The 26290-nt window shown below is 39.0% G+C and overlaps 1 protein-coding gene across 8 annotated transcripts in view; it reads right to left on the bottom strand.

Annotated features, from left to right (window-relative positions):
• PKP4 (plakophilin 4) overlaps positions 1-26290 on the bottom strand; it is a 177027-nt gene that overhangs the window by 105461 nt on the left and 45276 nt on the right. For all 8 annotated transcript variants that reach the window (XM_070731562.1, XM_070731564.1, XM_070731566.1 and 5 more), the window contains exons 2-3: positions 22704-22834; positions 5589-5701 (exon numbers count right to left, since the gene is read on the bottom strand). In XM_070731562.1, coding sequence (XP_070587663.1) covers positions 5589-5701; positions 22704-22829 — 239 coding nt within the window. In that variant the 5' untranslated portion in view covers positions 22830-22834. The remainder of the gene's footprint in view (positions 1-5588; positions 5702-22703; positions 22835-26290) is intronic.

The following is a 26290-nucleotide window of genomic DNA, read 5'->3' as shown; positions in this document are numbered from 1 at the left end:
TCCAAGTTCATCAAGAGAGACTCGCAACCCGCAATTTCCGGAGCAATGAGTCTACGTAGGCGAAGGCTCTCCCTGGCTATAATAGCCACTCCTCCCCCCCTTCCCTGGGGTCGAGGTTGATGCCATATCTGAAACCCGTCTGGGCAAATTTCAGAGAGAGGAACACCTCCCTCCAGGCCCAGCCAGGTTTCAGTAATACATGCCAGGTCGGCGTCCTCATCCAGGATCAGATCCCGGATGAGGAGAGCTTTATTTACCATCTATCTATCTATCTATCTATCTATCTATCTATCTATCTATCTATCTATCTATCTATCTATCTATCTATCTATCTATCTATCTATCTATCTAATGGCTCTTTGCTTGTCTTTCATTAATTCCAGGTGGGAAATTACACCATTATTATTTGTCAGTTTGCTACTACCTTTCAACCTCATGACCTAGGCTGCTAGGGGCATTAAAACACCATCAGCTGCTTATAATTTATGATAGGTTAATATATCTACTGAGAGGGGCGGCATACAAATCTAATAAATAAATAAATAAAATAATCCTGCGAAATATAGATCTTTTATTGAAAAGTGGATGGGAGAAGACAGGAAATTCTTGACTATGTCAGGGTAACAAGACTTCCCAGATAGAAAAGAATAGGAGCAGGATTACTATGAGAAACACTCTTATTTCAATCTGCATAAGGGGATACAAAAAGCCAAAAAACCCCATTCTAATAAGGTTTGCTTGGCTTTATAGTGATGTGCAAATGAATGGTCTGGTACTGGCTATAAAATATATTGTGGACCATGAGCTGTGATGGTTTCCAATTGGGTGTAGAAAAAATACTGAAAGTTTTCCGAAAACCACAGAGCTAAAGCTGTACTGTCTTGGGAAATCTTTCCTCCCTTATTTTTGAAGTGGCTAAAGTCCCTTTGCATCTTTAGCCACATATGGGAAACATTTGCCAGAGAAGCTGGGCATGAAAAAGAAAAGCAAAGACAGTGAGGCAGTGGGTGCCAAAGGTTGGTGTAGAGAATTGGGACACAAGCCCCTGGATGTATAAATGCTTGCTAGCGCATGTTGGAGAGCAAAGGAATGACTGCTGATGTTTGTTGGGGACCTTGGGGAGAGCAAGCAGACATATAACAGCAGAGTTTCGGGTTGCTTGCTGCCCCACAAGGCAGGAAGCAAGGTGACCAAAAGGCTCCATATGGGGAGAATTAGCCATTGGGGGGGGGGATTAATAAGCCCCGCTTTGGTGGCAAGTGTTGCCAAGCCTTTGAATTTTGATCATGTGACTGCAGGGGTACAGCAACAGTCATAACTTTGGGCATGAGTCTCCGGAAAGGGGCGGCATACAAATCTAATAAATAATAATAATAATAATAATAATAATAATAATAATAATAATAATAATAATGAGTTGTATCTCCATTTTTAAAGCACCATTATAATTTTGAATGGGCGTTGAGAGAATGGTCGTAAGTCATGGACTGATTACCTGTATATTAAATATGGTAGGTATAGGAAACTTTTACAAGAATAGGGCTGGAGGACCAGACATTCAATCAATCTTTTCACAGATTTTGCTGACTGTGCAAGCTATTGTCTGATGTTTTGTTAAATACTTATATCAAAAATTCTGACAACAATCTTGGCAGATAGCCTACAGATTATTTTACCTTTGATTATCAGACTATGCAGTCTGATTTCATAAGAAAGGAATGGGCACTGGATAAAATTAGATAAATTAGTATCTTAGAAATGTGTTTTGAAAAATGAAATTTACAGTGATGTTTTCTTGGATATGAAAATAAGTCTCTGATGTGGCACAATTTAATTTTTTCACCAATTATGGACGTACATATTTCATTATCAAGTGGATTAAAGTGTGCAGTTCTTGTTACTTTGCTAGCAATATTACAAATGGAATTATTTCCTCATCTACTAAAATTTTGCTTGGGAGTTACCAAGGATGCCATTTAATTCCCCTTATATTTAATTTAACATTGAAACCATTGGCATATCTTGCAAGGCAAATGAAGGACATTCGGGTCATTAAAATGGATGAGCATGAATCATTATTATATGCCAATTGTATATTTGGTCTTATTGTTAATTAGGAACATTCCAGACCTACCGATATTAAAATAGTATGTCAGATTGGAAACTCAATTAACTAGATTTAATCTCATATTCTTCCTATAGGGTCTAACGCATTTATGGAAATTTAAATATCTTAGAATATTTCTCCCAGAAGCAAAATAACTTTATTATGTAAATGTTTTAAAATATTTATCTTAAGATTAGTATTCATATAAACAGATGGTAAAAATCTCAATTACTTAAAAACTGACATATTAAATCAAAAGGATTCCCAAGCCTGGTAACCTCATCACATGAATAATGTCCTTGTATTTTTGCATCTTGTCTGCAAACATAGCTCATTCATTTGACATATATTACCCCTTTTGTTTGTAACAATTGTTAAAATATGATTTGAAGTTTGATTACTTATTCCAGAGCTGGTGCTTGAAACTTCCCATTTTCACATGCAACAGTAAACTATAAATTTGTGGAATCTAAACCTGTAGGCCAGTGATGGCAAACCTACGACATGAGTGTCACAGGTGGCATGCAGAGCCATATCTGCTGGCATGCAAGCTGTTGCCCTAGCTCAGCTCCAACATGCATATGTGTGCCAGCCAGCTGATTTTTGGCTCACACAGAGGATCTGGGAGGGTGTTTTTGGCTTCCAGAGAGCCTCCAGGGGATGTGGGAGGGCATTTTTACCCTCCTCTAGCTTCAGGAAAGCCTTTGGAGCCTGGGGAGGACAAAACATGAGTCTACCCAGCCCACCAGAAGTTGGGAAACAGGCTATTTCCGGCCTCCAGAGAGCCTCCGGGAGGGAGCTGCTTTTGCGCTCCCCAAGCATTGAATAATGGATGTCGGAAGTTGCACGTGTGCGATAACACGTGCACACATTTGTTCGGCACCTGCAGAAAAAAAGGTTCGCCATCACTGCTGTAGGCAATGCTATCTTAAAGGGTTTGCACTCACATGCCGAAGTCTCACCTATTTTTGCATATTGAATTTGAGGCAGTAATAGATGAACAGTATTAATTTTCATAAGCTACAAATTGTCAAGGGCAAGAAATCAGGAATCAGTGTTGTTCAAATAAGTACAAGTCGCTTTATGCCATTTCTAAACAAGAATCTGAACTAATAGTCCAGGGAAATTGGTGGTAGATAAGAATCAATGGAATTCAAAAGGGGCTGGATATAGATCTCTTGTGGGTGTGAAGGGACTCCAAACTAATGATGCACTTGGGCTCATCTACACAAATTTAATCAACAGAATGCTTTACATACCCATTTTAATTAATATTGAAAGTGTGGGCATTATTTTAAGGTATTTTCTACCTCCAGACATGTTTGAATGTTTTGTTGATTGAAAGTTCAGAGTTTGTAAACATAGTAGAAGAAATACTGAATGGGAAGTACTCAAGCCAAAAGCCCCGAGATTTGATAATTGTATTTACTTTTAATCTCTTGCACTCTGCACCTCCTTTCTCAATTATGAAAACTTGTTATTTATAATTAGCAAGGTTCCTGGTTAAAAAAAATTACTGCTTCTGAATTTTTGACAGATTACATAAATTGCACAGATGAAAAATTGACATAATTTCATGGTAATGTTTTTCCCCCTCAAGCTTCCATTATCTTAATCATGTGGACAACCATCTAGTCAAAGAAAAATAATCATTACCAGTTGTTTATAGTAGCAGGTGTTAGGTTTAAAATGTAGTAGTATGGTGATTCTGAATTTACAAACCTAATCAAGCTGCAGAAATTTATTTGAAAGTGTTGAAAAAGCCTGCCTGAACCTATGAAAAGCTAAATTATTTCAAGTTTTCTTTTGACTGATGAAGCTTTCAAATACTTCTAGGTCATATGATTCCATGTTATTCTAAATATGCTATATTTACAAAGTTCCCCAGTGCAGCTATTAGAAACATAACAATATGTAAGCAACAATAGGGAATCTGAATTAAAAGTAGATTAAAACAAATTTATCATTAGAATAATTTGGGTTCAATATTTTTTGACTTGCTTGTGAATGATTCGATGCTTGAGATGAGCAATGATGTTAAGTCTGATGATTTCCAACATTCTAAAATGGCACACACAAAAAAAAATCAAATTTGGAAAATGGAATTAGGCTGGTAAATTAATTGAATATCAGAAAACGCAAAGTGAATGGCAAATGTATTTATAATAACAGTAATAAGAACAACATTTATGGTCCAGTTTGGAAGACCATCTACATTATGACCATATATTTATCCTACATTTTTGGGAAATATTAAATCCAATCAAAACTATGGTATCTGGTAGGCTATATGTTATTTTCCATATAAACTGGTATGTTTTAAGTATGTGGAAATAGAAAATGAAATAATGGTTCAGTTTGCTATTGTGAAGGCAATGTTTATTCAGAAAAGAATCTAAAATAAAATTACAGATATCATGATGCATGAAAGATTACAAAAATCACGGAATACAGGGTCAGGTTATAATCACTAAATCTCAAAAGGATGATTTAAGAGGTAGACAACAGCCATACAACATAAGATTAGACAGATACTATACTGCTGCCGCCTTTCAGATCAAGCCACATATCTGTATTGTATCCAATACTGAGCTGTAAGATGGTTCTAAAGTCACAATATGCTTATGTTAGTACATTAGTTTCCAACTCTTTCATATGCACACAGCCAAAACAAGCAAACTCACTTTTTAACACATTTCTAAAGAAACGAGAACGATATGGAACTGACATTCTAAATTTGTTATATATATGTTACTAGCATAGTGGCACAGAGACAAATGTTATTAGTTTTATCCATGTTTCAAGGCAAAAGTTAATTTAATAGCGTAGAAGTTAATTTAATAATGTAGATAATATTTGTTGCTATTAGCAATACTACATTGATGGGATTTACTGAATTATCATGTGGGGCCACCACATCACTTTGTTGAATCCCAGAATAAATCAAATAACAATAATACCTTAAGAGCAGAAAGAGACAGATTTGAGATGTTCAAGATCAATTGCGTGCATTGTAGTGTGTATGTTTTCTAAAAATCCAGAGGCCACAAACCAGAGGTGCAAAATAACTGTGGATGGATATACTTCTAGAATTAAGGAATAAGGGAGCTTTAGAACAACTGCCTTTCCTATAAATCTGTTTTCTATGGCAGAATGATTCTCAAAATATAGCTATACAAAACAAATGAAGTGCCTCTTTCTTCCACTGCTGTGCTTTCATTTAAAGCAAGGAGAGCTGTAGGGTTTTGTTAGTGATCTACTGCAAATCACGGAGAGAACTGCAAGTGACAATTCCAATCTGTCACATGCCTTCTCTACTACAGAGCTAAATCCAAGATTCCCAGGTAGCTGGTAAGAAAATGGCCATGAAATAATGCTGAATGTAGTATTTCCAGATTGAAAGATTTTCATAATTCATGCTGTGATAAAATACATTTGAAAGAAGTAGCTGACAATTTGAAAATTAAATATGGATGGATACCTTGTGCTTGCAATGCTTGGTGATTCTGCTCCAAGCCGGCATCTTTCTAACTGACAGGCTACAATTTGCCTTTCCACTTCAAGTTCTCTGGTGAGTCTTTGAAATTGGAGTTCCTGCAATTAAAAATAATTTAAAATATTTAGATAATGGTCAAATAAAATAAAAACCTGGTTCGCATATAAGAAAGTATTCTACTGAGATAAATATCAATAATATGTAAAACACTAACTTGTTCTTCATCTAAAACTGAAAGTTAGGGACCCATGGGTAAGAACGGACTTTTATTGCTTAAAAATTGAAGTCTGAGATTCGCAGCTACTGAAAAATACCAGGTGGTAGGATCATGTCACAACTATTGGTCCAATGGCCTGGATACACATACAAATTACGACTTGAAATGAGATTATTATAAATAGTTTTTCCTATTATAAAATTTTCTCTATGTTTTTGGTTACAGAATGTGTAATAAATTTAGTAATTGCCTTAAATGATAAGCAATGCTTACACAGGTAGTCCTTGACTTACAACAGTTGATTTAGTGACCATTCAAAATTACAATGGCACTGAAAAGAGTGACTTATGACCCCTTTCACAGTTACAGCCTTCACAGGATCCCCATGGTCAGTGATCAAAATTCAGATGTTTGGCAATTGGTTCATATTTATGACTAATGATGGGTCCCAAAGTCATGTGATCCCCTTTTGCTACCTTTTGACAAGCCAAGTCAATGAGGAAGTCAGATGCACTTAACAACTGGGTTACTAACTTATCAACTGCAGTGATTCACGTAATGTTGGGCTCAAATGCAATACTAAATCAAGGACCACCTGTACTACTGACTATTTGGCTCCACTAGGATTTAAGGCACGAGGATATTAATACAGTGGTACCTCTACTTACGAACTTAATTTGTTCAGTGATCAAGTTCATAAGTAGAAAAGTTTGTAAGAAGCAAATTTTCCCATAGGAATCAATGTAAAAGCAAATAATATATGTGATTGGGGAAACCACAGGGAGGGTAGAGGCCCTGTTTCCTCCCAGGAGATTCCTAGAGAGGCCCCATGGAGGCTTCTCCCCGCCTTTTCCGGCCCTGTTTCCTCCCAGGAGATTCCTAGAGAGGCCCCACAGGGGCTTCTCCCTGCTTTTTCCGGCGCTGTTTCCTCCCAAGAGATTCCTAGAGAGGCCCCACAGAGGCTTCTTCCTGCCTTTTCCGGTTACAGTTTCAGAGGGTCAGGTTTGTAAATAGAAAATGGTTCTTGAGAGGAGGAAGAAAAAAATCTTGAACACCCGGTTCTTATCTAGAAAAGTTCGTAAGTAGGTAGAGGTACCACTGTATTTGCTTGCTGGGGCATAAAAGGAACATCTCAGAGAACCTTTTCCTAATTTTAAACAAATGGGTAACTTATTTTGGTAGATTGTTGGCTGATTTTCCTTAAGCTTTCATCAGTTAACCAGGTTTGTGATGACAGCTACTGTCTGTGCATTCACTTCTCCCTTTCCAACCAGGGATCAAATAAGATCTTTTATCTTCAAGATGAGTGTATAAACGCCAATTGAAACAAATACTGCCTCAATTATGCTTCACCAAAACACAGGGATTGAATTCAATTCAGTGGCGATGTAAGTTGTGGCCAGTAATAGCCCAATATATACAAATATTTATTTCTTTATTAGATTTTATCCCACCTTTATTACTTTATAAAAAACTCAAGAGTACAAACATACCTAATTTTTTCCCTCCTCCTATTTTCCCCACAATAACAAGTTGGTTAATTGGGCTGGAAGAGAGTAATTGATGCAGAGTTTTCAAAGCTAAGGTATTACTTGGTCTCCTGATTTCTACCCCAGCACCTTCATCATTATACCAAACTGACTCTCAGTAATAAAGCAAACTGAACAAGAGCAAAAGCAGTACAGTAACTACGATCAACATTACAGCCATAGTCAAATGATCACAATGCGAGAGCTTGACAACCAGAATGTATTTATGATGGTTGCTACATCCCAAGGTTATATGAACACCTTCTGTGACCTTCCATTAAGCAAAGATGGAGAAAGCTGGGTTCACTTAACAACTATGTGATTCACTTAAAAGACTGTAAAATCAGGCACAACTGACCTAACAACTGCACTGCTTAGCAACAGAAATCCTGGTCCCAACTGCTGTAGGTCAAGGATTATCTGTGCAAAAAATCACTACCTAGCATTAGAAGTGTGATGCTAGCACATATTTTTACTACCCACTGCATATCAGCTGTTTGGGGAAGAATTCCATAATCAGGATATTTAGTCAAGGTATTGCAGGTAGTCCTCACTTCATGAGCGGTTGCTCAATAAACAATCACTCAACGATACTTCAAAGCTATGACAGACCTCTCTAGCACATATTACTTTATTTTCATTATTTCACTGTTTATTTTATTGTTTCACTATTTTACTACTTTTATGTTTACACTTCTTTGCATTTCCTATACTGTTGTAATCTGCCTAAGAGTCACTCCATGTTGAGACAGGCAGCAAATAAATTTAACAAACAAACAAACAAATAAGTAATGGCTTATTGATACTGGTTATTCTTTTTATTATGCTATATGTTACATACGTTGTAACTTTGCAATCTGTTTATATTCAACCAAGGGGCATAAAAGTAACTGTAATAAATAATGTCTGCTTAGATAAAATGGAAAGTATTTTGACAGCATGTTTTTATTCATTTCATTCATATTTGTAAGTCTTCATGACAGATGACATTTTAAAAATATATATACTGTTACAGTATTCTCAAACAAAAGTTCAATGCAAACAAGAGCATTCATAATCCCAAAATTTGATTATTTTGCTCCCTTTCTTGAACTATTAAGAAATGTTGAGCACCAGCCAAAAGTAATATTAATCTATTAATATATTAAAGATGACAATGTTTTTCTCTGTATATTGCAATAGCTCTGAAACAAGTGCTTGCTTTATATGGCTGGTTTTACCATAAACCTTCTGGAACATTGACTTGTATTATTATGTTTGCTTTAAAAATGTTCTGAATGCTTTAAGAAAAGAATATGGCAGGATAGCAACAAGAATTCATATATTGCAGCTATTCAACAATAATGTGCTTCATAGCATTGATATAGTAGATTAAAAAATACCAGAATGTACTCAATATCATAATTCACTCCAAACCGCAGTTGTTGATTCATGGAGACTAAGGGAAATTATACTGCATGGACATCAGAAAAAAATAAAAATTCATATTTGGAATTTATCCTTAAGAACAACAAGGCAACAACAACAAATTTTCTATCAGGTTACTTAGTCATAAATGATTTCAGATTAGCAAATTAAATTAGCATATGCACCAAGACAAATTCCTTGTGTGTCCAATCACACTTGGCCAATAAAATTCTATTCTATTCTATTATTCTATTCTATTCTGTTCTAAACAAAAACAATGGAAAAACATATCCACTGTTTCCTGGCTCTTGGCAGTGAAATATGGCGAGTTCACAAGTAACAACAAATTTTGTTGCTTTTATTTAGAATGTTACTCAAGTTAGTATTAGAAAGTTTTAAAAAGCCTTTGCTAAAGCTCTTTCCTCCTAAACACATATAATAAAGGCCAAATGTTCAACTTGAATAAAATAACAAATTAGTGCAAACAACTAAGGACAGACATTTTTGTAGCTTACCCATTTAATACGGATAATTCTGTGGCAGCTAGGTCAAATGAACTCTAAACACTGATACCCCAATATAACAGTGATGGGGAGTATTTTTTTCCTTCGAGTGCTGAAATACCGTGTGCACGCGCTATTGCGCATGTGCAAATGCACACACCTATAATTCAATGCCAGGGGAGGGCAAAAACCCCGTGGAGGCCTTCTGGAGGCTGGAAACAGTGTGTTCCCCAACTTCTGTGGCCCATTGGGCTCATGTTTATCCTTTCTCAGGCTCCAAAGGCTACCCTGGAGCCAGGGGAGGGTAAAAATGCCCTGCCCCATCCCCTGGAGCAGCGGTTCCCAAACTACAGTCCGCAGGCCGCATGCGGTCCATTGAGGCCATTTATCCAGCCCGCGGGTGAATGACAGGAGCACAGGATGCATCTGCATCCTGTGCTCCTGGCTAGTGTTCCTTCTAAGGCGTGCGGCTGCGCACGCAAAACCAACCCGTCGTGCAGCCTTTTTCAAGGCCATGCAAAGGAGCCGGGCGTTGGAGTTGGGGTCGGGGAGGAACAAGGAAAGTGCGGAGGCTGGCGAAGGTTTTTCTTCCTTTGAATGTTGCACGCGCATGCGCGCGCGATTCCCATCCCTCTGCCAGCCCACAGGGAGGCCACAACCGGGAGGGTCGGCACTGGCCCATCCGCAGCGGGCTGTTTTTTTTATAGTCTGGCCCTCCAACAGTCCAAGGGACAGTGAACTGGCCCCCTGTGTAAAAAGTTTGGGGAACCCTGCCCTGGAGGCTTTTTGGAAGCCAAAAATACCCTCCCAAAGCCTCTGTGAGAGCCAAAAATCAGCTAGCCGGCAAACATGTGCACATTGTAGCTGAGCTAGGGCAACAGATCGCGTGCCAGCAGATATGGCTCCGCGTGCCACCTGTGGCACCTGTGCCATAAGTTCGCCATCACTGCCATATAATCAATCCCTCTTGATCCAAGCCATTACTGCAACCTAGACTGTCCTTATATTATCTCTGATAGCTCTAATTTTTTCTTACAATTAAAATAATAAACAAAGGAGGAGGTTTTATTCTAGCTGAATTATTAAAGACTTTTACTCCTGGATTCCTATACTGGTTTATTTACACATTCATAGTGTTCCCTCCTTCTAACAATGACCTAAGGATTTTCTTTCAGTCTCTCAATAACAGTGTCCATTTATAAGAAAAGTGATAAATCTAACTTGTTCCAGCAGTATCTTTTTTAAAAAATATATCAAAATAGGCTTTGTAAGCTTATTTACAAAACTCTTGCAGATGATCCTTAGAAAGGATGGTTGTGAATATAAATGTGGTGTATAAACAGCTGTCCAGTTTGAAGGTTTGATTCTTCACTTTTGAGTACAGATACGTCTTATTAAAGTTTTCAGAAATAAAATATACAGCCTAATAGAACACACTAAAGAAAATGATAAACATTGCTCATCAAGGTCATGAAACATGTTTCTATAAGAAACAAAATGGAAATAAAAATGCTATTATCCGAGGTAGCTAGTTTATAAAAAAATTAAACCGTATGAAAGAAAGAAAGCAAGCAAGCAAGAAAGAAATCCTCCCCTTAGTGTGACTGTCTGATTTTTAATACAAACGATGACTTTTCAGCCTAATTTACAGTTTTCATATTTTGTAGTGTTCCCTCATTTAAGTACCAACTGGGTCCAACCTTGCTTAGGATTTTTTTGGGTAGGTGGGTGGCTGTTGACATCATTATTACTCAATAACTCAAACCATGACAGTTAAATTAATTCTGCAGTTCTTATTACAGGCACTTTTTTCTGTTATCCAACTTATTCAAATTTTGATAATACTAGTAATCCTTGAGTTACAACAGTCCATTTAGTGACCATTCAAAGTTACAATGGCACCTAAAAAAGTGACTTCTGATCAGTTTTCACATTTATAAATTTTGTAATATCCCCTTGATCATGTGATCAAAATTCAAATGCTTTGCAATTTACTCATATTTATAATTGCTGCAGTGTCTCGAAGGTCATGTGATCCCTTTTGTAATCTTCTGACAAGCAAGGTCAATGGGGAAGCCAGGTTCACTTAACAACAGTTTGATTAATTTAACAATTACAGTGATTCACTTAACAACTGTAGCAAGAAAAGTCATAAAATGGGACAAGCTCACTAAACAAATGTTTCACATAGCAATGGAAATTTTGAGCTCAATTGTGGTCATAAATCGAGAACTACCTGTATTTACTTTACCACCTTGATGAGAGGCTGAGTATAAGGAATTATTCACCTGAGCATTTCTAGCAGTTTTAAGTGGCTGTGGTATAGCAACCTTCATTATTTTGCAAAGGGGAACGCAGTAAAACAAAAGGTTCACCGGATTTAAAAAGGAAGTTCAACAGGCAAGAACTTTATTTGCTTGAGGTAAATAAAAGTAAATAATTGTATTGGAAAACATTCAACTCTGGACTCCCTACCATATAAAAAAGTATTTCATTATCAACAAGTGACATGGCAATATCAACAGACATCTAAATATTCATAAAAGCCATATTATTATGTAATGCATTTGATTCTTTTCAAAACAACAGAAAAAACCATTTAAATCTATAAATGAACACCTGGTATAAAGAATATATGCTTGCTTCTCCTTTAAATCCATCTTATACTGCACATATCAAATTAAAACTTATTTGCCAAAGAAAACTTGAAACATTAATTTAAAAATTGATTTCACAATGCTCCCATTAAGTATTATCCATAAGATCCGTAATCCCTTAGTTTAACTATACTGACTAAGCCCATAGATAACCTAAAGAAAATGTATATTTCAGGATACATATACAACCACCACACCTTGGTAAAAGATTGATCTTATTTATTTATTTTACCATTACTGTATCTTGCCATTGTGATATGCATATTTTCCCCAGATTTACTAGCTTTGTTAAATGCCTTTGTACCTTTTTCTTTGTTAGGACATGTCAGTGAAAGCATTAAATTCTTCCATCTTTATTCAAATCTCTCTTTTCAATGTACAATATAGTCAGTGGAATGAACACAAAGACATACCCAAATACACTACACATAGCAGAAATGAGAAAAAAGTAAGGAGGAAGAAAAAGCCATTCTGAGGAAAGTGTAAAATTTATGGAAGTTGAAGTGGTATTTTCCTACATTCTGTTTCAGACATTCCCAGAAAGGACAAACTGCCTGCTCCTTTTCTTTTCTCAAAGTAGTTGTATGGTGAGTTTTTGTTTTTTGTTTTGGTCTCCTACGTATGTGAGTAGAAGACAAGGAAGGCTAGAAAACCAAGATGATCTCTCCTTTCCTTTCAATCATTTACCTAGGTGAAGGAATCTGCCTTTTCACTTTCAGTCAATCTGAGAAGCTTATATAGCTTCTTTTGAGATAATTTTAGATAATATGATAAACCAGAGAACATTCTTCCATTTGGCATTCACCGTAAAAATAGCCCAATGGCCTCTAAGAAACAAAAGTGATCAACGCCTAAACATTTGATGATGCGCATTCCCATTGAGCGGCGAAGTGCTGGAGCCTGCCTCCAATGGGAATGTACCATGCTTGCTAAGTCACTTTGTTCTGCAAAAACCCTGGGAGGCTGAACTGCAGAAGGGGCATCCTGATTGTTGGTATTGTCTGCCTCTGTCTTGAAAGGCAAATATATCCTGCCTGGCACATACGATCTCTAGGTAGGAGGTCCCCAAAGGAAAGTTGAGACCAAAAGAGCTGTCTTCTAAAATATGGCATAGAGCATCTGTCCGCCCTTCTCTGAGCTCTGGGCAATATCTTGCGCTTATCACGGTCCTCCATCAATATGGAGTCCAGAGATGCCCCAAATAATCGGTCCCCCATAAAGGGGGAGGCTGCCAAACACCACTTTGATTGCACATCCGCTTGCCAATTATGAAGCCACAGTAAGTGGCCAGATGATATGACAGCTGTCATGGCATGAGATTCAATTCAATTCAATTTATTAGATTTGTATGCCGCCCCTTTCCGCAGACTCGGGACGGCTCACAGCAATAATAAAAAACAATATACAATGGCAAATCTAATAATTAAGATATCTAAACACCCGTATTTAAAACAACACATTCAGACAAACATACCATGCATAAATTATATAGGCATGGGGAGATGGCTCATTTCCCCCATGCCTAACGGCAGAGGTGGGTTTTAAGAAGTATTTGAAAGGCAAGGAGGGTGGGGGCAATCCTAATCTCCGGAGGGAGCTGGTTCCAGAGGGTCGGGGCTGCCACAGAGAAGGCTCTCCCCCTGGGCCCTGCCAGAGATGCAAACTTTGTTGAGTTAAGGATTGCATCTGCAGAGAACTTCACTGCAGCCAATAGTTTATTAAAATCCTGGCAGAGTCTTGAGTCTTCAGATTGCAAGGGGGGCTGCATCTCCCTCAACCACATGATAGTGCGGTTGAAGAAAGATGCAGACGTAGAAGCCCACAGTGCCCAAGCGGCCACCTAATGCACCTTACAAAGCAGGAACTCCACCTTGCTGTCCTTGGGTTTGAGGCCCTCCGCATCCTCACCTGGGAAAACTGCTATAGAAACTAGACTGGCCACGGGTGGGTCCACAGGTGGAAACTGCAACAAGCTTTCTATTTCAGGGCCAAATCTATAAAATTTATGTTCTGTGGCTGATGGGTCCCGGGCCGCCGCTGGCTGGTTCCAGGCTCGTTTGATGTTGTCGATAAATATTTTTGAGGAAGGGATAACGTCTGACTCCCTTTCTGGTTCAGCAAAATGTTGAGCCGCTGGCTCAATGTTAACAGATGGTTCAGATGATCTGTCAGCCACCCTTAAGTTGGCAGTCATCTTAGCTTTGTGCAATAAGGTTTTAAACAAAGCTGGCTTGAACAGTCAAATATAGGTTGGCTGTTCTGGGGTCACCATCCTCATTTGGGGTGCTTTTGTCTTCCTGGGCCACTGGTTCGCCTAACTCAGACTCCTGGCATGAATAGAGCGCAGCCACAGTAGACCATAATTCCTGGGTCGGGGCTCAAACACTGGGGAAGGGAGAATGCTGCTGCATGACAGTCATGATATCCTGAGAGTAAGCATTTGAAATCATGTCCTGTAAAGATGGCAAGAGTTGCTGCCAGGTGTCAATTCAAGGACGTAGGCCTGCCGCTGTTGGTGTGAATGTAGTTGAAGGGGTAGCCCTTGCATCTGTTTGGAATTAGGCCTAGGTTGGGGTTTCACCTTCCGCTCTCTGAGGCCCCGGGGGTTCTGCAGAAGCTAGAGTCTGTGACATCCCTGGATGATCAGGGGACCAATCCCCATCTGTGTCTGTCCCTGCAGGGTGGGATTGAGTCAAGGGCACTGTTGGATTGGTCTGATTCGATGGTGATAATAGTACTGGTTGCGAAGTCAAAGCCAAAGGCAACTGAAGTTGAGGAAAAGCTGGAACAAAGGCCTGCTTTTATGCCTGCTCCATTTGTTTCACTAGAGCTCTGGTTCTTCACTCTGCCTTTTTAAGGGCCACCAAAAAAGATGTGGAGGCCTTGTCCTTGCCCTTAGATGAATGACTCTTCTCTTTGGCTTTCAGGGGAGTGGGAGCAGTGAAAGACTCCTCCCCAGGGTGTTGGTCCCCATTATCAGCCATGATGGTAATGTGCACAAGCTGGAGGCAAGCTAGGCCAAAGAACTATGAGGTGGAAGTTCTAGAGGGCCCTGAAACATTGGAAGCCAGTAACTATCCCTCAGCAGGGGAGGAGAAGAACTCACCCCCAAATAGAATTCTAAACAAAATAATATATCTCAATATAAGTGAGGCGCTGAACTCCAGGAGGCAAACTGCATAATCAGCAACTTTCCAACAACAAACTACAGTCAAAATGGCTGCTGGCAGATTCAGTGATGAAAAGAACAGTTACTGACCATTGAATTTCATCTCTGAAGGTGCTAAGTCATAGGCCTAGCAAGTGAGACTCTGAATAGGCTATTACTGTGACTGCGATCCAAAATGGCAACTGTCAGCTGAAGACAATTGAATTTGAGGGAGCCTCTATTTCAGTGGTTCACAACCTTTCTAATGCTGCGACCCTTTAATACAGTTCCTCATGTTGTGGTGACTCCCAACAATGTATTAAAATCTGACAGGAATTGGATACAACTGATACATAAAAAGAAACATTATTATGAATTTGATTATTTGTTTTCAATATTTAAATGTATTTACATATTTTGAGAGTACATAGTGTACAAACACAAACATTCCACACCCAATTTTGACTTCTTCCCACCTACTACTATATTATCATACAAACTACCTCCTCTTCCCATTTGCACTTCCTTGTAATGTTCCCTCTAATTTCTGACATTCTATGTGTAGGGGGAAAATGGTTTGAACAGCTTTTTCCAAACCATGTACAAATTTGTGTGCCACAATGAGTATGAGTAAATTTCAAATACAAGTAATAGTGATGTTACAATATCTGTTTCTTAGTTAACATACAGAAAGCGGAAAGAATAACAGCATGTCACCTAAGTGCTTGAAACTTGTGCTTTCAAGTCATTCTCGATCCTTGTCACTGCCCTCTACTTTTCTTGGCAACATTTTTCAAGTGACTCAGCCGTTTTTTCTTCCTAGAGGTGTGCATGTGACTAGCCTAAGCTCACCTAGCAGGCTTTGTGATCAAGGCTGAACTAGAATTCTCCAGCATCACATAGACACATCCTTACAGATTATGGTCCAGTAATCACTGATAACTGCAATCAGTATCTTGCAATTATTTAAATGTTTCTTCCTTTTTATCTTTCTTTTCTCTTTTTCTTTCTCTCCTTTCTTTTCTCTCATCCTTCCTTCTTTCCTTCCTTCTTTTCTCATCCATCCATTCATCCATCCATTCATCTATCTATCCATCCATCCACTGTCATGAAAGCAGAATTTTGAAAAAAGAAAGAAAAACATTCAGATTATTATGTTTCCACATTCTTTCTTTCTTCTGTGGATGCAGTGTGGACATTTAAAGTTCATTAATTTAAAAGCTACTGTTTTATAAACTTAACAATAATTATAAATATACAGTATATCTTGTAAAGCCAAATAAGCCTGCAAGACATTAAGTCAACCTGTTTTATAAACAGAAGAAAAAGACTTTAACCTTTCTTGATGGGTGGAAATAAATTAATATAATCCATTTTGGAAGCAGGCACTCATTCCATGTGTTGGAGGTTCTGGGGTCCGAAGCAGGTCAGCTATTAGTGCAAATCACATACCTGCTGTTGCCCAAAGAAAAGGCACAATCTTTCTGTCTCAGCTTACTTAAGGTCACATGCTGCTCTTGAAATGCAGACTAAGAGGGAACTCCTGGTGCTCCTACTCAGTCTGCACTATACAGTGATACCTTGTCTTACAAACTTAATTGGTTCCAGGACGAGGTTCTTAAGGTGAAAAATTTGTAAGACGAAACAATGTTTCCCATAGGAATCAATGGAAAAGCGATTAATGCGTGCAAGCCCAAAATTCACCCCTTTTGCCAGCCGAAGCACCCGTTTTTGCACTGCTAGGATTCCCCTGAGGTTCCCCTCCATAGGAAACCCCACCTCCGAACTTCTGTGTTTTTGCGATGCTGCGGGGTAATCCCAGCAGGGAAATCCCAGCAGGGAAATCCCAGCATCGCAAAAACGAGTGCTTCGCTGGCAACAGAAGTCTGGAGGTGGGGTTTTCCAGTGAAGGGAGCATCAGTGAAATCGCAGCATCACAAAAACACCAAAGTCCTCGAAACCCCACCTCCGGACCTCTGTGTTTTTGCAATGCTGCGATTTCACTGAGGCTCCCCTCGCTGGGAAACCCTACCTCCAGATTTCCATTACCAGCGAAGCACCTGTTTTTTCGCTGCTGGGATTTCCATGCTGGGGTTCCCTTGCAGCAACACAAAAACATGGAAGTCCAGAGGTGGTGTTTACCATGGAGGGGAGCCGCAGGGGAATCCCAGCAGCGCAAAAACGGGTGCTTCACTGGCAACGGAGGTCTGGAGGCGGGGCATCCCAGCAGCGGCGTTGGGTTTGTAAGGTGAAAATAGTTTGTAAGAAGAGGCAAAAAAATCTTAAAAACTGGGTTTGTATCTCGAAAAGTTTGTATGACGAGGTGTTTGTTAGATGAGGTATCACTGTAGTACCGTGTTTCCCTGAAAATGAGACAGAGACTTATATTTTTTGCCCCCCACCCCAAAATGCCCCTGGCCCATTCCTCAGCGTAGCGCAGTTCTTTCTAAAAGAAAAGTCTTGTGAGTTCAATCAACCTTGATTGAACTTGTGAGACTTTTCATTTAGAACGGGCTGCCCTGGACACAACACTGAGGAATGCAATGGAGGTACATGTGTCAGGTAAGACATGCGTCTCGCGGTGGGGGTGGAATTTGGGGGTGGCAGGTCAGGCGGGGTGGGCTGTGTGCCAGTCCAACAAGGGAGGGAGGAGGCAGTAGGAGGCGAAGCTGTCCTCATCTGGGCTCTGCCTACTCCAGAGCCCACAACAGATGTCTCTGTCACTGCCCCTTTGGCTCCGCCTCCCACCACCACCTCCCTCTCTGGCTGGACTGGCTTGGCTGTGCTGGCCTGCCTTCCAGAACATTTTGAAAAGCACTCCTGCCTGCGATGAAGGGATCAATGCTCGCCTTCCATTATCCACAGGCAGGAGCACTTTTCAAAATGAAAGCAGCCCAACGCAGCCGAGTCAGTCCAGCAAGGGAGGGAGGCAGTGGTGGGAGGCCCCAAGGCCTGCGCTCATCTCGGCTCTACCTAATCCAGAGCCCACAAGCAGATGTCTCTGTCACCGCTCCTTTGGCTCCACCTCCCATCACCGCTTCCCTCATTTGTTGGACTGGTTCGGATGCATTGGGCTGCCTTCAGCAGCATTTTGAAAAACACGCCTGCCTGCGAAGAACAGGAGGTGAGCACTGACCCATTTGTTGCAGGAAGGAGCACTTTTCAAACTGACATAGGCAGAGCCCAGATGAGCCAAGTTAGTTCCGTGGGTGTACACACCTGCTTCTCTCTTGCTCCTGTTCTCCCGGCCGAAAGAGTGCCCACCAGAGAAAGAGAGGCTCCCAGTATGTCCGCCCCTTTCCCCGGAAAGTATTTGGGGGGGTGGGGTTTATTTTCAGGATGGGGCTTATTTCAAGGCATGTCCTGAAAAGCCCTATCGGGTTCATTATAGGGACATGTCTTATTATAGGGAAAACTCGGTAGCATCTGGCAACCCTCACTATTGCAATTAAATTGAAATGGTGTACCCGTGCAGAATTCCATGGGTATCCTGAGCCTACAGCTGTAGTTCCCAACCTTTTTTTGGCCATGCCCCACCTAAGCATCTCTAAAATCCTGAGCCCCCCCATGACATATAATTCTTATTATTCAAAAAGTGAACTACTCACGTGGAGAAAGCCTAAAAGACCATTAACTAGGTTTAAACAAGGTTCCAATTGCCCCCATTAAAAATGAAATTTCCCCCCTGTGGGGCATGGACCCCATGTTGGGAACCAGGGGCCTAGGGTTTTATGGAGTTGGTGACTAAATTTATTATTATTTACTTTTAAAATATATTGTCTATGTTTTATAGTATTTTATTACATTTCCCCCAATATTTCCCAACTGCATTTTAATCTGATTCAGGATATGCTCAGGAACTTTTGCTACCTTCATAACTAGATACCTTTCTAGTTCAGAAAATTGCAATAATGCCATGTGTATTTGTCAAATTAAAATTTGAAATGTTTTGGGAAGGGCAAATGAATTTCCACATTCAATAAACTGTGGAATGCCAGGAATATATTTAATTACATATTATAATTGTACTTTTGACTTCTTACTCAAAAAGCTACAATCTTTTCAGAAAATGAGACTGCCAGTAGCAATTTTTAATTTTTAACTGGAAGCAATAGCTACACCCTACTCAACAGAGCAGTATTTAATGCTGGGATTTTTTTATTTTTCTCCACCCTATGTCCTGAGCACTGAGCATTGCAAGAGTCACTTTGTACCACATCAACCATCATCCCCTATTTTCTACTTCTGATAACTTACGGAAACATATACACCCCCCTTGTTCAAACTGACTCATTCAAAAGGAAAATAAAATGTTCCAGAGTTTAAACTATTATGTTTTGTACATGATTAATGGGTGGTTTAGTATCCTTTTATTTTCACCAAAACATAAGCAAAACAAAAACGACCTCTTCCCTTTTTATCCTATTTCTCTCATTCATAAACTTGTAGTTTGAGATAATTATTTGCAAATAAGATAGCCTTGCTTAATTGCCGTAAGAATGGGGAAACCTTTAAAATCATTCTCATGGTTCAGAATGCAGAACATCTCTATTAGTCTACTGACAACATTTATATATAACACTCAATAAACAAGATTCCAAATTATTCTCTTGGATTTTTTGGCTGGGATCAGATGACATGTTAATAAGAAATAAAGTAATTCTAATCCTGGCCTGTGATACTAATAAAAACAGATTGATTAATAAAGTTATTCTGTTGCATATAAGAATGTGACCCATTTTAGTGGAGAATTTCTAAATAAATTGGACCAAAATAAATTATAATTTGGATGGAGAGGTGGGAGAATGTTTGTCTAGCAGAAAATATGAATTATGAATTGTTCTAGACTATTTAGAACAGAATGAATTATATATCTAATCATATCTATGTTGGATTGTGTCAAAATATGCAGGCTTGTAACCCAGAGTTTTCTGAAGTTGTGAAAATACAGACAAAAGTTATTGTGTAGGAAAAAACAATTTCGTAATCTTTCGCAAAAGATTGTCAAATTTTCATTTGACAAATACACATGGCATTATTGCAATTTTCTGAACTGGACAGGTATCTAGTTACGAAGGTAGCAAAAGTTCCTGAGCACATCCTAAATCAGATTAAAATGCAGTTGGGAAATATTGGGGGGAATATAATAAAATACAGTGGTACCTCTACTTAAGAACTTAATTTGTTCCATGACCAGGTTCTTAAGTAGATAAGTTTGTAAGAAGAAGCAATTTTTCCCATAGGAATCAATGTAAAAGCAAATAATGTGTGCAAACCCATTAGGAAAGAAATAAAAGCTCGGAATTTGGGCGGGAGGAGGAGGAAGAGGAGGAGGACAGTTGATGCCGAAGGAAGAAGCTGAGGTATGGGGAATCAAAAAACCCCAAAACTTTAAGGCTTTTTTTAAAAAAGAGGGACTCTGAGATGGCGAGGAAGAACACGCACCTCCCATACACCCGGCGTGAGGCTGCCTCCCATACACTGCGCCAGAGAAGGAAACCCAGGGGAATGGCAGGAAACTGGTTGGGCCTTCGTGCCTGGGAAATTTTTCCGGGCTCAGGTTCTTAAGTAGAAAATGGTTTTTAAGAAGAGGCAAAAAAATATTGAACACCCAGTTCTTATCTAGAAAAGTTCTTAAGTAGAGGCATTCTTAGGTGGAGGAACCACTGTACAATAAAACACAGAAATCATTTAAAGTCAAAAAGATAAGGAACACCACTGAATCTGTCATCTGCACCTGTGTAACTGTCTAGTTGGTTCTGCAACCCAACAAGACAGACACAGACTTCAGAGGATAATCAGAACTGCAAAAAAAAAATACTGCCAAAATCTGCCTTCCATTGAGGACCTGTATACTGGACGAGTCAAAAAGAGGGTGGTGAAAATATTTATGGACCCCTCATATCCTGGACATAAATTGTTTCAACTCCTTCCCTCAAAACGTCACTATAGAGTACTGCACACCAAGATAACTAGAACAGTTTTCCCCCCGAACGCTATCACTCTGCTAAACAAATAATACCCTCACCAAACTATTCACTAAGGCTGCATTACTATTACTATTAGTTTTTCTCATCGTTCCTATCACCCATCTCCTCCAACTTATGACCATATGACTGTAAGTTGTTGCTTATATCCTTACGATTTACAGTGGTACCTCTACTTATGAACTTAATTTGTTCTGTGACCAGGTTCTTAAGTAGAAAGGTTTGTACAAAGCAATTTTTTCCATAGGAATCAATGTAAAAGCAAATAATGCGTGCGATTGGGGAAACCACAGGGAGGGTGGAAGCCCTGTTTCCTCCAAGGAGATTTCTAGAGAGGCTCCACGGAGGCATCTCTCTGCCTTTTCCGGCCCTGTTTCCTCTCAGGAGATACCTAAAGAGGCCCCACACAGGCTTCTCCCTGCCTTTCCAGTTACAGTTTCAGAGGCTCGGGTTTGGAAGTGGAAAATGGTTCTTGAGAAGAGGCAAAAAAGTTTTGAACACCAGTTTCTTATCTAGAAAAGTTCGTAAGTAGAGGCGTTTGTAGGTAGAGGTAGCACTGTATATTGATTGTTTCTTGATTGCTTATTTCGTTCTGTACAAAGTTGAATGTGCTGACAACATGTGAAATTGATTGTCAAACAGTGCTGCTTCCTAAGTGGACAGTTTGATTTCACAGAAGTTTGATTTACTTGGAGTTATATTGTGTTGTTTAAGTGTTCCCTTTATTTTTTGAGCAGTATATTTCTCCTCTAAAAAATTACTACATATCAATTGTATCTAATTGAATGTATTCTAAAATAGGCTCTCCTTCTAACTCTTCAGTTGTTTTTTATAGGATGGATTCCTGTTTCTTCACAGATAAATACATCATTTCATTTTAATACTGTTAATACCTCAAATAGTACTGTAAATCAGATATGATAAAAACCTACAAATATATTTGATGCTCTTAAAATAAATCTATGCACAATAGTCCTCAACTTACACAACAACAATTGGAACTAGAATTTCTGTTGCTAAGCAAGACCATTGTTAAGTGAATCACATACAACTTTACAACCAGTTCTGCCATAATTGTTAAGCAAGTCACTTCAGTGAATCACAGAGTTATTAAGTAAATCTGATTTCTCATTGACTTTGCTTGTCAGAATCTGTCTGGGAAGGCTGTAAATGGTGATTACATGGATCCCAGGATGGTACATCAATTGTAAATACATGCTGGTATTGCCATATGGCTGAATTTTGATATGTGGCTAAGGCGATGTTGCAATGGTCATAAATGCAAAGACCAGTTGTAAGTCAATTTTTTCACTGTGGTAATTTTGAATGGATACTAAATGAATAGTTGTTAAGGATTACTGTAATTTTATACCTTTTTTCAACGTGTTCAATTAAGTCAAACAAACACATTTTCCATTTTGTGTACACTCAATATTGAAAATAACATTACCAGAAAATATCAAAGTTTGTTATTACCCACTAGTCCACTATAGCGTATGATGATGATGATCTCATAAGACTTGAAAATGAGATAAAAAACAGTGAAACTAACCAAATATCTTATCCCAAATACGTGGCAAGTCAATAAAGTTCAAAACCACTTGAACGTGAAATCCCAATTCTATCTACAATCATTATTATTTTTTAAATACCTGTTCTTTTACAGAAGCTAGAATAGTAGTGGCAGTAGCCTCTGTTTCCATGGCAGGATTTGTAGATGATTCTTGGTTGGTTGGATGAAGCCCATCTTCCAAAGGGATCTGTTCAGGAGCTGGCATATTGCCTGGTGGGGGGAAAAAATTAGTTTGATATCTGATGTTTATGGATTCAATTGACATGCTACCTTTGCTGTGCTAAAAATATCCCATAGCATTTCCCAACTCTAAATGAGTATGATATGAAATTAAGCCATTAAGAATTTCATATTTTTCCTCCTTAGCTATGAAACAAGGGGAGTAGGTTACTTGTAAGCACAGCTCATCTCATTTTGACTGCTAAAAAGTAATAGCATAGTATCTTGTTATTCTGATCGGAAAACATATAAAAGTTGTAGTATATCTCCTAAAACAGGTATGTCAGTTTAATAAATAAGGGAAAAAAACTCAAACTCACCCTCCAGTCTTACTAACTTGTATAATGCAGCCTTTGTCCACAAAAAAAGTCTGACTTACAAGAATACGGTAATCTATGTACAGTATATTTCTATTTTAAAACAGATTAAAGTATTTTTAATACTTTGTAGCCCTAGATTAAAGGAATTAAAGTGTTTGCTGTAATTTTTCTGGATAGTTAATATATGATTATTGGTATATTTTTCCCAGATACGCCTATTTGTTAAAAACACTAAACCTTTTCACTTTTTGATAACTTCAGGTACTGATAATGATTCAGTTGTGTTTCCTGCTTCTTCTTCAAGAAGTCCTTGATCTATGATCAGAAGGAACTTCCGAATTTCAATAATAAGGCAACGCACTATGTGAACAGATTTGATTTTACAACCATTTTTATGAAGATTGTAAAGTGAATCATCATAATTGTTAAGCAAGTTCATTTTTCTGAACACTCTTTTTTTTGTCAGAAACCAGAAAAAAAACCCCCACCCCTGAGGTAGATAGTCTTCATATATAATTCCTTCTGGTACCTGTCTGCCTTAAAGCAAAAAAGTCACAACTTCCATTATATATATATATTTCACACAAATCCATCAGCTTTTTCCTATTTCTTAAGATTCATATTAGCAAGAAATTAGAAATGGGAAGAGGAAAATATCCTTGCCTGCATTGTCATATCTGTATTTGACTTGAGGTATCAGATTTAGTCGGCTGATCAATTTTCAATTGCTAGCAAATGACGTGCAAGATGCAAATCTTGTAATCATAGTTAATACTGATAAGCCAAGTCCGAATATCCTACTAGCTTATCTATGGCCTAAGGAGATGTTAAAATAAACTATTTCTACTTTAAAAGTCTTAATTTCCTAAAGGAGTTTCTTAGGTCAATCAGAAGTCTATAAGCAAAACACCAGCTCCTTTTTCCCCAGCTACTGGTATCAAGAGATTTTCTGCTTCCAATTTTGGAAACAAGTGGTAATTTACATGCCTGCAAGGTACTTTTCACTATCTCTCCTTAACATACATAGCAAGTTATATATAAACTCTCCAAATTTCAGAACTCTTGTTATAATTTCATTGGAAAAATATAGGAGAGATCAAGTACTTTTTCTGATCTTTCTGACTTTCTCAAAGTTACAGAGGTTCTTTTTAGTCTAGATAAGATACATAATTTTTATTCACAATATTTTTGCTATATAAATTTATTAATTTAACAATAGTATGTACCGGTATGTATCTTTTAATAGGTAATTAGCTAATATTTTCAAAAAGCAAAGGGTTCCCAAACTGACTTGAAAGAGTTGAAGAGTTAACACCATGAAGAACCAATAGATTATGATTATCCAAAACAACTAATATATTCAACTTTCAGAAAGTTTTATTTCCAATTAAATACTAAATATCAATTTTTAATTCAGTATTATTTTTATAAATTCATTCAACAGCTCCATCCAAGTTTAACCTTTATGACTTCAATGTTAGCAGTGGTAAAGGCTGAAGGACAAAAAATGAGCAACAAAAATAAACCACCCCTTATCTTCCATCTTCCGTGTCACCTGGCAGAATTAGGATGTAAACGCTGTGATGCTAGTATACCTTAAACAAATGTGATCTTGAATGGGATGGAGATTTCTTTTAAAGCACTAGATATTATAGAGTGAAATTGAAGAGCTGTTTAGTTATTACAGTATTTCATTTTGGAAACTCATTTTGGAAATTAATTGGTTGAATTAATAAAATAAGGGCTTTCCTATTTGAAATTCTTACAATTATCCAGATTTTAACTACCTGGAACTTTGATATGAAACTTCAGTAAACCCATGTTCCTCAAAGCAGAGAAAAGGCAAAAACTATCAGGTAATCAGAGTCTATCTTTATACTACTAAAACTCTTACGACTGTTTGTTTGCAACCTTCAAAGGAATGGGAGCGTGTATCAGAAGGCAACAATTTGAACCAACATACGAAATATGGACAAATTTACAGAATACAGTGGTACCTCATGATACGAACCCCTCGTCTTATGAACAACCCAAGATATGAACCCGGGGTTCAAAATTTTTTTGCCTCTTCTTACGAACTTTTTCCTTCTTACGAACCCACCGCCGCCGAGAAGCCCCGCCGCCCGGCTGTCTCTTTTTAAAACAGCCGGGGGGCTTCTCAGTGTCCTCCTGAACCTGAATGCCAAACCCGAATTTCCGGGTTTGGCATTCGGGAGGCCGCCGAGAAGCCCCCTGGCTGTTTCAAAAGACGATAGCTGGGCGGCGGGGCTTCTCGGTGGCTTCCCGAACGCCGAACCCGGAAGTTCGGCAAAGGTTCAGGTTCAGGAGGATGCTGAGAAGCCCTGCCGCCCGGCTGTCACCTTTAAAAACAGCCGGGGGGCTTCTCAGCGTCCTCCTGAACCCGAACGCAAAGCCGAACTTCCGGGTTCAGCATTCGGGAGGCCGCTGAGAAGCCCCCCGGCTGTTTCAAAAGGTGACAGCCGGGCGGCGGGGCTTCTCGGCGGCCTCCCGAATGTCGAACCCAGAAGTTCGGCAAAAGTTCGGGTTCGGGAGGCCGCTGAGAAGCCCCGCCGCCTAGCTGTCACCTTTTAAAACAGCCGGGGGGCTTCTCGGCAGCCTCCCGAACGCCGAACCCAGAAGTTTGGGTTTGGCGTTCGGGTTCAGGAGGATGCTGAGAAGCCCCCCGGCTGTTTCAAAAGGTGACAGCCGGGCGGCGGCGTTTTTTTTGTTGTTGCACGGATTAATTGATCTTACATTGTTTCCTATGGGAAACAATGTTTCGTCTTACGAACCTCCCCCGGGAACCAATTAGGTTCGTAAGACGAGGTATTACTGTACATCCAAAATCTGGGAGCTATTACTTGTGTGGGATTGAAATTTGGCAAAGATGAACTTTGGCTTACCTGAAAGTTCTTCTGAACGTTCTTCTGAACGTTAATCTCCAAGCATGGGAGATTAACTTCTGTCCAATGCTAAGGGACTGAGTTAAAAATAGACGTAGCCACACTTCTTCTGCTCCACCGGCTTCGATCTGGGTCAGTTCTTTTAACCCACGTGTAGATCCTGAAGACATGTTCAAATCATGACCAGATAATTCCAGGTCAGTCAAAGCCCAACCCTGGATCCT

The sequence above is a fragment of the Erythrolamprus reginae genome, chromosome 1, assembly GCF_031021105.1.
Source record: "Erythrolamprus reginae isolate rEryReg1 chromosome 1, rEryReg1.hap1, whole genome shotgun sequence".
Taxonomy (NCBI): Eukaryota; Metazoa; Chordata; class Lepidosauria; order Squamata; family Dipsadidae; genus Erythrolamprus; species Erythrolamprus reginae.
Note: the sequence above shows the minus strand (reverse complement) of the source record. Positions and strands in the feature narration are given on the sequence as shown.